At 43.7% G+C, this 14,680-nt stretch overlaps 1 protein-coding gene across 5 annotated transcripts in view; it reads right to left on the reverse strand.

Moving 5' to 3' along the window:
• Nucleotides 1-5,162: 5,162 nt before the first annotated feature.
• Nucleotides 5,163-14,680, reverse strand: part of samd7 (sterile alpha motif domain containing 7) — a 43,248-nt gene continuing 33,730 nt past the window's right edge. For 4 of the 5 annotated variants that reach the window (XM_079530015.1, XM_079530014.1, XM_079530016.1 and 1 more), the window contains 8 exons: nucleotides 12,427-12,559; nucleotides 9,912-10,035; nucleotides 9,450-9,559; nucleotides 8,946-9,027; nucleotides 7,179-7,852; nucleotides 6,960-7,075; nucleotides 6,662-6,772; nucleotides 5,163-6,026 (listed from right to left, as the gene is read on the reverse strand). In XM_079530015.1, coding sequence (XP_079386141.1) covers nucleotides 5,790-6,026; nucleotides 6,662-6,772; nucleotides 6,960-7,075; nucleotides 7,179-7,852; nucleotides 8,946-9,027; nucleotides 9,450-9,559; nucleotides 9,912-10,035; nucleotides 12,427-12,529 — 1,557 coding nt within the window. In that variant the 5' untranslated portion in view covers nucleotides 12,530-12,559 and the 3' untranslated portion in view covers nucleotides 5,163-5,789. The remainder of the gene's footprint in view (nucleotides 6,027-6,661; nucleotides 6,773-6,959; nucleotides 7,076-7,178; nucleotides 7,853-8,945; nucleotides 9,028-9,449; nucleotides 9,560-9,911; nucleotides 10,036-12,426; nucleotides 12,560-14,680) is intronic. The other variant, XM_079530018.1, reaches the window with a different exon arrangement.

The following is a 14,680-nucleotide window of genomic DNA, read 5'->3' on the forward strand; positions in this document are numbered from 1 at the left end:
ATAAAAGGATGAGACCTAAGATCTCCCTATAAACATGGTGTATTTTCTTCTTTATACAAATCTTTCCATGGGAAATAGGTAACAAATAAAGAGAGAGTGTGATAATTCTCCAGACAGATGTTCTACAAACATGAATTGTCTGCTGGCTCCATTTGTCAGACTTGCTTGACTGAAATAACCATCTAATAAAGTCAAACAAAGCATATCTTCTGTTTTGAAACGCATACAGTAATTGCCTTGAATTGTCTGCAGTGACTCAGGGGGTAGAGCGGCCAATTGGGAACATTTCGATCCCAGACTCCCCCAGAGTGCCTTGCAGCATGGTTTCCTCTGCCATCGGTGTACGAATGTTTGTGAATTGGTGAATGGAATGCTGGAACATGCTGGACGTCCAAAAGGCATTTGTCACCGTAAATCACTCTATTGATTGACAAGGTAAAAGCAATCGGCTTTGATAGCACATCAGTGAACTGGATGCAATCCTATCTAGAGGGGAGAGAACAGGTAGTGGAGGTGAATGGAACCCTGCGCCCCCTCCCCTTCCAGTGAGCTGTGTGGTGTTCCACAAGGAATCATACTAGGGCGTTTACTGTTCATAATATATGTAAACGACATGATCAGCTTGTGACTCCAATGTGTACTTGTTGTCTTGTTTGTTGATGACTCTGCTCTCCTGGTCTCAGACAAGGACAAATTGCAGGTCAAAAAAGGCCTTAGCTCTAAACTTGGTCAAATGTGCACCTGACTGATGATAACAAACTATCATTACACCTGGGTAAAATTGAATCCATTCTCTTTGGGTCCAAAATAAACCTCTGCGAGGCTGATGGCTTCACAATAAAAGTGAGTGACAATGTCATCACAAGAAAAGAGGAAATTACCTACCACTTTTAGAAGTAAATCTTTCCAGTGACAAAAATGGCAACTAAGTAATAAAAAAAAAGTAATCAAAAAAGATGTTTGTATAGGAGCACTCATCCAATGTCATCTAGTGATAGACATGTTTCTATATTTGGCATCTACGGTACTACTAATGACTAATGTCACCAGGAAGCTGCTACACGGGTGCAGGAGCGCCCCGACGAACAGTGAACACCAACGATTACCCCGCTTCCCTCTCCAAGCTCTCAAGTTATAGGTGCGTCTCCAGCTGAGAATGTAAGCTGTGTTCATCAATGCAGAAGTGGTGAAGCAAGCAATGTGTCCGTTGTGCATCTGTCCCCCCTTCGTTTTTTTCCCTATTCATTTTTATTATTATTGTTTTTAACGTACGTTTCTCTGTCACAACCTCCCGCCCGTTGTTTTCGTTCGTTTCCAACGTTCTTTTGTCGGTTCAATCACTGTGTTTTGGTATATGGCTTTCCTGTTGCTCCAGTTAGCTCATAACATTAGCTGCTGTTGTCACTTCACTCTGTGTTGCGGCCATTGAGTTATAAAGGATAGAATGAGGACTGGGAGCGTCAGCCCCACCTGCCGCTATATACATTTCAATGGAAGTTGCTCAGTGGCGTTTTCAGAGTATGGGTTCAGACTCCCATTGGCTTAGGGGCAGTCAATCATTTTTAGGTTGTGACTAGGTCGCTAAAGCAAAAAGAGCGATGATAGGACAGGTTTCACCTGCAAAAAATGTGTTTCACATAAGTCGGATTCCTGGTAGCCTCGGTACCCAGGCTTTTATTTTTGTTCGCATTCGGCTAAAAAATGAAAGCCTGGGGAAATGCATTGGAAGCTGGCATACTGCCTGGGTACACTTGAACTTCCATGCGCGGCCAAAGGAAGCTGTCTTTTGCGCCAGGTTTTTAGACAGCTGGTGGATGGAAATGAAGCTCCACCCACAAAGCAGATTGCCGCGTCAGCCAGATTCCCGGAAAAGCTTGCCCCAGCGGCATTCTGCCGCGTGGGTGGAGCTTCATTTCCATCCATCTGCTGTCTAAAAAACGCGAAATTACGCAAAAGACAGCTTCTTCTGCATGGAATCATAAGTGTAGACACTGCCATAGGAAGCCCACCTCCTTATATTCTGCTAACCAATAACAGTGCAGAGGCGTGCCGCTACAAATTTGGTGACATCCTTGTTCTCCGCTGTTTTCTACAGACATGCCGTCCGACATGGGTGGCCTGTTAAGACTCACCCGTGGCTCCGACATGCGTGGCTGGTTAAGACAAATGCGTGGCTTCCGCATGTGGTTATGGTTAGGTTAGGGTTGATTATACGTTAGGGTTGGTATGACATTGTTTTCATTGTCTGATTGTCAATGGGAATTTAATGTTTGTGTAAAGACGAAGTTTGTGGACGGACACTAAACGCTGGATATAGGAGGGGCTAGCGCCCCTCAAAAACAGAGAGATGTGTTGGGGTGAGCGGTGAGTCGCTTATCATCACGGCTTCAGTGACATCATGTTGTATTAAGTAAGTAGGTAGCTTCACGTGGCCAGACTCATTGTATTGTCTGTATCTCTTTGGGCATAATATTAATTGACCACGAGCTCTTTAAGAGGATAGGGTGGGGGTTGCAATACCTTCATTCTTGCAATTATCTTGTATACAGATTTATTTGATTGTATAGTAGTTGGTCTCTATACTCTGTAAAACTAAGAAAGAATAACAGAGACAGAGACGGTGACTGCTTAATCAAAGGACCACTTCATCACTTTTCAACTTAACTTCATAGAATTGGTCCTCTCCTCACTAATGTTCATGATAAAATACCACCATTTTGTTCTACTCAGTCTATGTCTCATAGGAGGGCTTATGTGGGCAGTTCAGAAACCCGTCCACCAGTCATCGTTAGGCAGATATTTTTTTAAACAAGATTAAAAAATATATATATTTAGATTTGTATTATCATGAGAACGATGGCTTCCATTATCATATTGCAAACTTTCAGGAATAGAAAGCCTGCAGTTTCAATTAGCTTGGATTCCCCATCAATGATGTCACTGGTGGACGGGTGTCTGAACTGCCCACGGCCCTCCCATGAGACACAGACCGAGTAGAAAAGAATTGTGGCATTTTATCATGAACATGACTGAGGACCAATTATAGGAAGGCAGGTTGAAAAGTGGTGAAGTGGTCCTTTAAGTTAATTTAGGACCTTCTAGCAGTTACCGGTAATTTCGTTTTATTAAACACATTTCTTCCATGTAGCCCATGTTTGTAATGGCATCATCATGCTATTATGCCCGTGGATATACAGAGTGAACTTAACAATGATAAATTAATATAATAATACCTTTTATATAATCACCAACATGAATTATGTTTGTTATTTACAGCTACAGTAGGTAGAGTAGTGGGGCGAGATGGAAAAGGGGCGACCGTACCTGTTACCCCTGCAGTAACGGTCTGTCAACCACAGAGATGTGTTGGGGTGAGCGGTGAGTGACGTGAGTCGCTATCGCGGCATCAGTGACGTCATGTTGTAGTTTTCCAACCACCGCAGACGTGAACGCACACGTCTTATTTGACTGAGGCCCAATCCCAATTGCCTCCCTCAAGCCCTGAGCCCTGAACCCTCATTGACTTTAGTGACATCAGCTGTAAGTGCTGAGGGTGAGAGGCTGCAAGGGCTCCAACTTGTTGTGAAAGAAAAGGGACAGCACTTTGAAGATGAGTCTGCCATTCATGACACTTTGCATCACTTTATAAAAACTGTCCTTATTCACAGCCAGTGCCTACATGCTTGGCCTATTTATACATGTCTATTTTAGTATTTAAGCTGATTGTTTTATTATTAGTTTCATAAATACACTTTCCTGGGGCACGGTGGCACAGTTGGTAGTGCTGTCGCCTCACAGCTAAAAGGTCCTGGGTTCGATTCCCGCTCGGGGCACTGTGGGTGCTGGCGGCGTGTTTCCTCCTCCGCGTCATCAGTGCCCATACCCGAGGCGGGGTTGGCGAAAGGGCCTTTCTGTGTGGAGTTTGCATGTTCTCCCTGTGTCCCCTAGGGTAGGTACCCTCACAAAAAACATGCAGTAATCCTGGTCTCTAAACTACCTCCCCCTGGCCAGCTGGTGCGCCTGATGGAGGGGAAAGGAACTGGTCGGAATAACGTGTTCCTTCCACACGCTAGTCCCTATAGCTACATCCAACCAGGGAAACTCCTTTACCCCTGTCAGGTGTAAAGGAGCAACTTGGACACTCAGGCATGAAGGAAGCATGAGTTCAAGTCCGTTGCTCTCCCCATGTCCCCCATATATGGGGACTAGGTTGGCGGAGGGTGTGTGGACGTGGGCTGAGCCCTCACTGACTTACAGATTTCAAATGGGACATCCCTCAAGCCCTCGCAGACTTCACATGAAAGTCAGTGAGGGCTCATTGAGTCAGCAAGGGAGCGGATTGGGATTGGGCCAAAGTCTGGCTTGACAAAGTCGCTCCTCCTCAGCCTGGCTTGACGTTCATGGAAACCAACCAGGCAGCACTGACTGAACAGACTTTGTCAAACCTGGATTTGTCAATACATCCAGGATGATTTAATTCTGACTTTGCGAAAGGGGCCACCCTGGTCATTTACGACCCGACCCGTCCTGGAATCGTTGCCATCCCATGAGAAGTTGACGTTTACGCTGTTTCAGCTAAGCTATAACTGCAACCTGGATTCGAACATTGCATTCAATCTGTGTGCTAGTGCATTGGAGATGATATCTAAAGCAGCACCCTCTCACTCTAAAAAAAACTTATATAAATTTGCAGACAGTGTCTGTCTGTCCTCCTTCCATTTTCTGGCACTGTGTGTGTGGGTGTGTGAAAGCCAAGGAAGTTTGGTGAAGGCCAAGTCTATGCAGTGTAGGGGCACTGGCTAGAGATCCCATAGCCTGTGGGGCTGTAACCATGAAGACAGATCACTTTGCCCAAACTCCTCTCCGGTCGGTGTAGGGGCCCTGACTAATCTATATCACAGTAAAATCTGAAACTACAACTAAGCCTTTTCAAAAATCAAAAAGCTAAGCTGAAATTGAAAACAAAAAGTAAAAACTAAATCAAATTTAAAACAATATGGTAAAAGCAAAAGCAACCTTGGCATGTGCGTTTGACTGGAGTGGAATGTCCAGACTCTAGACTCAAGTATAGTGGGGGTTTGGGCACATAGTCCATAAAAACTCACTCTTACAGCCGATTTAGCAGGTATGAGTGGACAGGTGTCTAAAACAAACACTTCCCGTTAATAGAAAAAGTCTTTATTTAAAACCCACAACATTAACAAACTTACAAATGTTTCTTTCAAGCTTGTTCATCTTTGATAAGTAGAAAACATATCAAACATTCTTTTCTCAAACATAACTGTCATACAAAAATACTTATCCTTTGTTGAAATTAAACAGTGTACACATCATGCACTACACAGCAAAGAGACACTTAGCAGCTTAAAAGGGTAATTTACCCAAACAGAATTATTTTCTAAATTCCACGCTTGTTCTTGTAAAAAGTCTCTTTGATGAAAAACAAGTCTTTGCAGAGATTTCTCAAAAAGGGATTTCTCCATTGTTTTATATACATTTCAACATTTTACAGCCTCGAAATACAGTATGTATATGTATGCTGTCACATACAATACTAGGCCTATAGTAGTCCTTATATCAAAGCTCAAACAATACATTCCTGTATGAGGAAAAAACAAAACAGCAAACTATTTAAACAACGCCAATTATTAGTATCTCAACAAATGGTGTTTGGAGACTGATCTGCATTGTTTTCATTTTTGCTCCATCGCAGGTGCAGGGAGCAAAGATGACCGAACACGACACGCGTAATTGGGGAACCTAGGCCAGCACAGATAGATTCACGTAGCTCAGGCCGTCTCACTGCTGGCATCTGGAGGGGAGTTGTTATCTGTGTCATGGAGGTTTTCTGTAGATTTGAGAACATCAGCGTCTCTGGGACTCCCCATCGTCTCTTCGCTGTTACAGTTGACAGGCGAGCCGGTCTCAGAGGAGCGCTCCCCGGGCTTCTCAGGGGTCGCCTGTAGGCCGGGATTGGGCAGCGGTATGTTCATCATGTAGAACATACTGCCCATGCGCCTAGACACCTTGAAAAGACGGAACGAGGAAAAAAGATGATACAGGCCTGTAGATAGCAAAGATTGTCTGTCTGTCTGTCTGTCTGTCTGTGTGTGTGTGTAAATGGTGCATTTATATAGCGCCTTTATCCAAGGCGCTTTACATAGATTGTGCATTACATTCACCCATTCACACACACATTCATACACCGATTGCAGCGGAAGCCATGCAAGGTACCAACCAGCACATCAGGAGCAATTTGGGGTTCAGTGTCTTGCCCAAGGACACTTCGACATGTAGACAGGAGGAGCCGGGATTCGAACCACCGACCCATGGATCATTGGACGACCTGCTCTACCTCTTGAGCCACAGTCGCCCCTGTGTGTGTGTGTGTGTGTGTGTGTGTGTGTGTGTGTGTGTGTGTGTGTGTGTGTGTGTGTGTGTGTGTGTGTGTGTGTGTGTGTGTGTGTGTGTGTGTGTGTGTGTGTGTGTGTGTGTGTGTGTGTGTGTGTGTGTGTGTGTGTGTGTGTGTGTGTGTGTGTGTGTGTGTGTGTGTGTGTGTGTGTGTGTGTGTGTGTGTGTGTGTGTGTGTGTGTGTGTGTGTGTGTGTGTGTGTGTGTGTGTGTGTGTGTGTGTGTGTGTGTGTGTGTGAGTGTTTTCATACCTGTGACCGGAGCTTTAGTGCAGGCCCCAGCTTGAGTCCCAAGGTATCCAGTAGATGCTCCTCTGAGAGGAGGGGCAGTGTCTCTCCGTCTATCATGTGGTCCTTGAATGTCTGAGTACAGTCACCGCCATCAGCAAGAGCAGAAAACAAAAAACAAAAACAAAACTATAACTCACGACATGAGCTTAATTTATACTCCATCACACAACGGTACAGTGCACTGAAATGTTCCAATTTAATTTAAATTGACTAAGTTCTTCTCTCGGCACCGTTGTCTAGACACATTTGCGGGGCATACCTGAGCATATTCAGAGCAGGTGGGTATGCTGTTGACAAAGTTGTAAACATCTTCCACTGTCCACTTCCTGACGTCCTCTGAGACGTCCTCCCCATTCAGGAACAGATTAGGTGTGCCTGTTCAAAAACAAAAGATAAACGATTCAATGCACATTTTGACTAAATAACCGATTTTAAAATATATGTATTTGCAGCAAGCCCTATTGTCTTTTGAACGCACCAGGTGGTAGAATGCCATTCCCTGGCCCTGGTAACATGTAAGGCATGCCTGTGAGAGGCCCTCCTGAGGAGGGATACATGAACTTGTCCTGGAAAGCAGAGCACTGGCTCGGCATGTCTTTGTCACCACCGCCGCTGCCGGCCACATCTGAGCAGCCATCTTGACTGCTGACGCACACTTTACGCAGCCCTGGCTCCCCGTCCTTGTAGTTCTTCCTGTTTCCTGCGGAGAGCTCGGACTCCATTTTGGCTTGGTGAAGCATCTTGCAGCTAGCCGACTCGTCTCCCATGTCCCCCTTCACTTCGGCCTCCTTCTCCTCCCCCGAGGCGGCTCCGGGACTCTGTTCCACGCCCTTATCCTCTGACGGGCCCTTCAGGTTGGACACGTGGGCCTCTGCGCTCTTGTGAGAGGCTACTCTCCTGCCAGCCCTGCGGCCCCTCTCCCTATGCAGCGTGCTGATCTGCGGGTAGGGGCTGGCGGACATGAGGAGACTGCTGTTGTGCAGATCCTCCAGGGTGGGGCGGTGGACGAAGACGTCGTGTCCGTCGGGCATTCGCTGGCGACCCCGGAAGGCCATGGCGTTGGCCTGGTACATCTGGCTCTCCATCCCCATCAGTCCCTTCTGGTGGGCGTTCTCCAGCTCCTTCTGATGGAGAATGGCATTCATCTCCATTCTGAAATATACCGTGTGCACAAAAACATGTCTGAGATGTGAATCACAATCACATGCAGGAATGCTCAGATGGACATGACATATAAAGATAATGAGGATATAGCATTGGTGTTCTTTGGATAACTCTCGACACTTGAGAGAAGTAAAGCGTTGGAGTGCCTCTTTGATGGTGTCTCATGGCAATTCAGCCACTCCCAAAACAGAGGTTGGTGCATTAAAAACTGTTATGGGCCATTTCTGGACGAATGGACTTATGAATCTATGTAAAGCGCTTTGGATAAAAGCACCATAAAAATGCACGATTATGTATAAATGTGCCACATCTCTGCATGTCTGTAATCCACGACACGTAAGAGCCGTTCGCCCCACCAACTTCAAATTTGACACACACGTTTCCCAGTGTGCCCGGTGTCGAGTCCGTCGGACCCACGGTTGTCCAGAACCAGCACAAAAGCCTCTGCCCAGGCTCTGGACAGGGCCTAAATCCAGATCATCCCTAAATCTCCATATATGGAGCTGGCCTGTTCTGACATCACAATGATGTTCTGACATCACAATGATGTTCTGACATCACAATGATGCGCAACCTCACCCTTTATTAGCCAATTGATCACCCCGCAACGGGCAATAGTTTATATAAATACATTATTTATTTATTCTGAATGATGAAATAGATTTTGGCTGTTGAACAGTTTTTTTATGGTGTGGCTCTGCAGAAGGCTAGCCATCTATAAGAGTGTCGGTCTATGTTTGTTTGCGTGTGTCTCTGGAGCTAATCTCACACATTTCTTTCACATACGCTTTATACTTTGACATATTTAATTTTATAATGGAAGTCAATGTGGCTCGGACAGGGCTGAAACCTTGTCCAAATGTTTTACGTTGGATTGCCGTCTTGGCATTTGAATAAATAAACTGCAAAACCACAACACTGACCAGGATGAAAGTGAGGGCACTGAATGAACACTGGGGAAAATGCAGCCATCTCTCTGATATTCAGATGTATTCAGCTGTGTATTCAAGCAGTCCTTGCTACATCACTGATGTGAAACAACAGTTCAGCTGCGTGACAGTCCACTTTTTTGGTACAGTACCTGGCGATATTCTGCTTGTGAATGAGCTCCTGTCGCCGGGCAACTGTTTCCATAGGCTCAGAAGGCAAGAAACCATAGCCAGCTGGAAGAGAGACAGTAGAAATGGTCAGATAGAGAAATGATCGGAGGGGTGTGTGTGTGTGTGTGTGTGTGTGTGTGTGTGTGTGTGTGTGTGTGTGTGTGTGTGTGTGTGTGCGTGCGTGCGTGCGTGCGTGCGTGAGTGCGTGCGTGCGTGCGTGCGTGCGTGCGTGCGTGCGTGTTTGTTTGGGTGAGAGAGAGAGAGAGAGCAAGATAGAGAGAGTGCAAGAGAGAGAGAAAGAGAGAGAGAGAGAGAGAGAGAGAGAATGATGATTATATTAATTATTGTGACACAGTTCGTATGTGTTTGAGTTCCCCACTTTATCAATGTTTTGGAGTGATAATTATTATTATGCTCTCCTCTGAGACAACCAGGCAGTTCTCTCAGGATGTGAGCGTGCACTGGTTCCTTTGATTGGTGCCTACCTGCTCCGGGGAAGCTTCTCCCAGGGATACCATGTTGGGGCATGGGTGGACCCAGGTGGGTCCCCATGTGCATCTGTCTGGCCTCAGAAGATACCATCTCATTGGGGTCCCTAAAGAGAGGAATTGGTGGATGTTATAGCCTTATTTACTCTGGTGTCCCTATTTGGGGCAAATTCTCAAAACGTTAAAAATAAAATAGAAAGAAAAACAAAAAAGCATAATAATGCACAGAAATAGCTGGAAGGACCATTGGAAACTTGTCTTTATGTATGACTCTACCTTGTATGACTAGCTATTGAGTTGACTCATAATCTATTGCTGGCATCATCATTAGCCTATATCGAGCTCATACTCTGCCTAGCATAATTCTTGGTAACTATACCTGAAGCAATTCACAAGGAGTTTTCTTTCCCTGAAAAAATGCATTCTGTTTTATATTTGAGGGTGGAGATAAATGCAGACCTGTCCATGAAGCGGGGTTCAAACTGGGTGGGGACCCCCTGTAGTCGCTGTTGTCCCTGGGCCAGGATCTGAGGAGCCATGGCCATCTGGTTTCTCATCATCATCTCTTGTCTCTGCCTCAGCTCTGGAAAACAACACCATCCATTACACATCGTATTGGCAATATACAGTTGGAAACACAGTATCTTATTCCCTGTGAAAGGGTGGGTTTTTAGGTGAATGGGCACATTCTGGGTTTATGGGAATATTTTAGTGTGCAATCCAGGAAAATATGTATTGGATAGTTATGATCATTGTTGTTTCTATATTTACCCCCCTTTTCTCCCCAATTTAGTCGTTATGGCAATTAATTCCTCCCCCCATACATTGTGTTGTCACTGCTGTTGTATCCTACTGACTCACCTGCCAGTAAGGAGCCCCCACCGGTAGAACTACTCCTCCAGCGCAACACTCCCTGCTGACAGATACCACCCTAGCCTGTAGTGACCAATATCACCCTTCCCGCACGGCTTTCGTCCCCCGAACACAGGCCAATTGTGTTCGCATAGACGTAAATCAAATACAAGAACAGCCCCATACAAGAGCGGTTAACGTGAGGTCGGCGGGAAAAAATGAAGGGGGGGCGTGTTTTAAGGCGAGCATTCCGGATACCGTAATACCTCTTATGCAGTGTAATCATATACTGTAGATATGTGTATTTATGACACCACATGCTCTCCTTTATCTCAAGTAAAACATCACTATTGAAGTACACTATTGAAGTACAACTGTTTCTGTACAACAGATTTTTCTTTTTTTTGCCTGCTTTAGACTTGTTCAAACTTATGTACTTATGTACATATTTATGTACATATTTATGTACATATTTTCTTGCAGAAATTCAATTAAATCGAATGACCAGTCAACACCTCCCACAAGATTAGAGGATCACAGCAGAGGATTTCTAGATCACAGCAACCATCCATCCATCCATCCATCCATCCATCCATCCATCCATCCATCCATAACCGCTTATCCGTAGTCGGGTCGCGGGGGCAACAGCTCCACCAAAGAGCTTCAGATTTTCCTCTCCAAAGCAGCGATTCTACTCCGAGTCTCTCTCACGTGACTGAACTTCTCACCCTATCTCTAAGGGAGATGCCAGCCACCCATCGAAGAAAACTCATTTCGGCCGCTTGTATTCACAACCTTATTCTTTTGGTCATGACCCACACTTCATGACCATATAGGTTAGAGTAGGAATGAAGATTGCTCGGTAGACAGAGAGCTTTGCCTTTGGCTCAGCTCTCTTTTCGCCACAACAGTGCGGTACAGCGACTGCAATACCGCCCCTGCTGCTCCGATTCTCCGGCTGATCTCCTTCTCCGTCCTCCCCTCACTCGTGAACAAGACCCTGAGATACTTGAAATCCTTCACCTGGGGTAATGTCTCATTCCCTACACAGCAATCATTTAGTTACTAATTACTAACTGACACTTATCACAGCTGTGTCAAATAATATCTGCAAATATTTGGTAGTACTCTTTTAACGTAACACAGAGGCCTGGATGAATGGCGAGTTAATGTGTTTAACCCTGATAAATTCTGATAAGTCAGATAAGACTTATTTGTATTAACTTACCACTGTATATAGAACTAATCTTTGCACAATGTTTCAAAGGTAAATAAAGATATCATTATAAGACTTCCAAGTTATTTTCTTTTTGTAACAACTGAGAGGAGCCACAGAGACAGAGAGCCTCCATTATGTATTTATTTTCTCAACAGATGTATTCTAAAATGGAATAAAGTTGGATATAGAGCAGGGGTGGGCAACTGGCGGCCCGGGGGCCACATGCGGCCCCCACCCTCACTTAATGTGGCCCTCAGGTTAATGTCAGAATGCTGATATAATATTGGTTTCAGCTGTTTACAATTCCACAACATGCAAACATGACCCGCTTTAATTACTTCAGTCTAAATTAGTAGCTCAATGCTCAACACAAGTATAATTAAAGGCATTTGAAATTACATACAAATTTAAATTTTCAGGATTCCAATTCAAAAAGAGCAAAAAATAATTCAAGATTTCAATTTGAATATAGCAAAAATAGCCGATCTACAAGCTCAAAACGCGTCGCATCAGCTATTTTTGCTACGACAGTAATATATGGCCCTAGGGAGTGAGTGTGGAAATATAGTGGCCCTCTCCATCGTCAAAGTTGCCCACCCCTGATATAGAGCATCACAGTCCCGCCCCCCAACATATTATTTTGGGGGGTCCCCAGATAAAAAACAACAACATTATTTTTTTCTTTTTTTGGCAACTGAATGGCTGGAAAATGGAAATTAAGACTTTACATAGTACACATAGTACATGCATAAACTTTCCTTAATGATTATATCTGGTTTCAGTATTTATATACATATGAATTGTCTCTATAATTAAGGTTACTGTAGCCAAAGACGTTGAGAACCCTTGCAGTAGAAGAATAAATATGTTTAGTAGTAATGGTGAATCCCCTCCATTCCTCACCTCCGGCTGACATACCGTTCACCAGACGGTACCAGTGCTTCTCATCCAGTGATCCCTGTTCTCCAAGCGCTGTCATCTTCCTCAGCTGTTCCCGTGGGGTCATGACAGGACCTATATGACCTCTGGATAAACTCTGTGGAGGTAAAGAAAGAAAAGAAAAGAAAAAAGTTAAATACTGATATATGCTGGCTCAGTCAGAATCAGAATCACTTTATCTGTCATTTTCCTATGTACTTGCATACAAAAGAACATGAAATACCGTTTCTCCTCAGTCACTGGCAGTGCAACATAAAACTTATTTAAAAAAACATGCTGGCTCAGTATACAGTATGTGACTGGATTTAGCATATCTAATGGATGATATTTTAAACATTTTTGAAACTGGAGATGTAGGCTAGAGTCAGTCAGTCAGTCAGACAGTCAGTCAGTCAGTCAGTCAGTCAGTCAGTCAGTCAGTCAGTCAGTCAGTCATCTTTCCCTCCCTAGCAGTGAAATATATAATGAGTTGCAAATCTTCATTCTACCCATCAGGCAAAGACAAAAACACAAAAAAAAATCCATTTACTACCACTAGAGTGCAGTACGGGCCTGTCAGTGCACACTGCATAAATAAGTACACACCTTTCAGTGGCCTACATTTAATATTCCTGATAGGTATAGAATAATATAGGCATCTAGAGTTTGCCTTCAAAAACAAAGAATAAAAAAATGAACTGAAGCCCACAGGGTCTATAATGCCTAATGTATGCCTCATCGTCAGATGTGTTTCAATTTAGGCAGGTATCATTTGGAGATTTAATCTTTGAATATTCTCCCTGTAACATAAAAATCACACCCGTGTGAAGTGAGGGGCGCTAATATATTAAAGTCTAATGTCTAACTCATTTTGATTAGGTGATGTAATGGTGATGTAAAACAAATGTTGCCAACACAAACATTAAATGCCATTAACAATAAAAAAAGAGACAATATGACGTAATGAGGGACAATATGACGTATATTTCCCCTTCATGGCATTTTTAAAACAAACATTGAACTAAAAACAAACATTAAACCTGTATATGTTTATTTATTTATCACAATTCTCATTTATACTGCAAGCTCCATAAAACTGGGCATTTTTACAGACAGCATTGAAAATTATAATAATAAGAAAGGAGTAGCCTGAATTCTTCTGCAATTGGCAACTATATAACACATCAAATCTACCCGGTAGAGAGTTTATACGGTATATATAATACAACAACTTAACTTGTGAACTTCAAATAGTTTCAGACAAATTCCAATAAGGATAGCTGAGATAATTGCCCTTGGTTCAAAAGAAGAAAGACTGAAAGTTGGTTCTCATCTTGATTCCCTTTATATGAAGCCTAAAAACAAATTACACAGAAATATCTGTGTAATTTTTGACTCCTCTGAATTTTAACTCCCAGTCTCCCACAAAGTCTCCTAGTTTGTGGGCCCCCTAGACTTCTTGGGTAATCAGGGAGCAGACAAATCATTATATTTTCTTTTCTTAATACTATTTGTATCTGTTTCATGTGACGCACTTTGAATTGCCTCTGTGTATGAAATGTGAACTAAAACTTTTTATAATTCATCTTTACTGTCATCTTTACTGTGCAGGTGTAAACTTAGAAATGGTAATATTAAATAGGATAAAAAATGGGGTCATCCTCCAGTAATCTGTGTAAATCTTAGTTTATTCGAGTGGCTTAACAGCAACAGCAGTACATTCGATGTAGAAGGCAGGGATGCAGCCATGAAATGTGTTGACGGTGATTAAGAAGAATTGGCAGAAAAACACTTGTTTGTCAGAAGAACAGAGGGACTTTATTCCTCAGAAAAGCAGAGCTCTGAGGACAGTAAGCTGGCCAATATCTCGCACACGCACACACACGCACGCGCACGCACACGCACACGCACGCACGCACACACACACACACACACACACACACACACACACACACACACACACACACACACACACACACACACACACACACACAGTTATTGGCTAAGCCAAGAAGTTCTTGGCTAAGCCAAGAACAGTATGTGATGTGTATTCATAAGCCACAATCGACTTAGACACCTCCAATTAGCCCTCTACACTGCAGAAATCCCATTAGCATATATGATACTGTAAATGACAGCATAATCCAACTCTGCTAATCCGAGTCCAGTGAAACAATGCTTATGAATCGAGAAATATTAAAGTCACATAGACAGACACTTCTGCACAATCTCTATTCTA

The sequence above is a fragment of the Electrona antarctica genome, assembly GCF_951216825.1.
Source record: "Electrona antarctica genome assembly, chromosome: 19".
Taxonomy (NCBI): domain Eukaryota; kingdom Metazoa; phylum Chordata; class Actinopteri; order Myctophiformes; family Myctophidae; genus Electrona; species Electrona antarctica.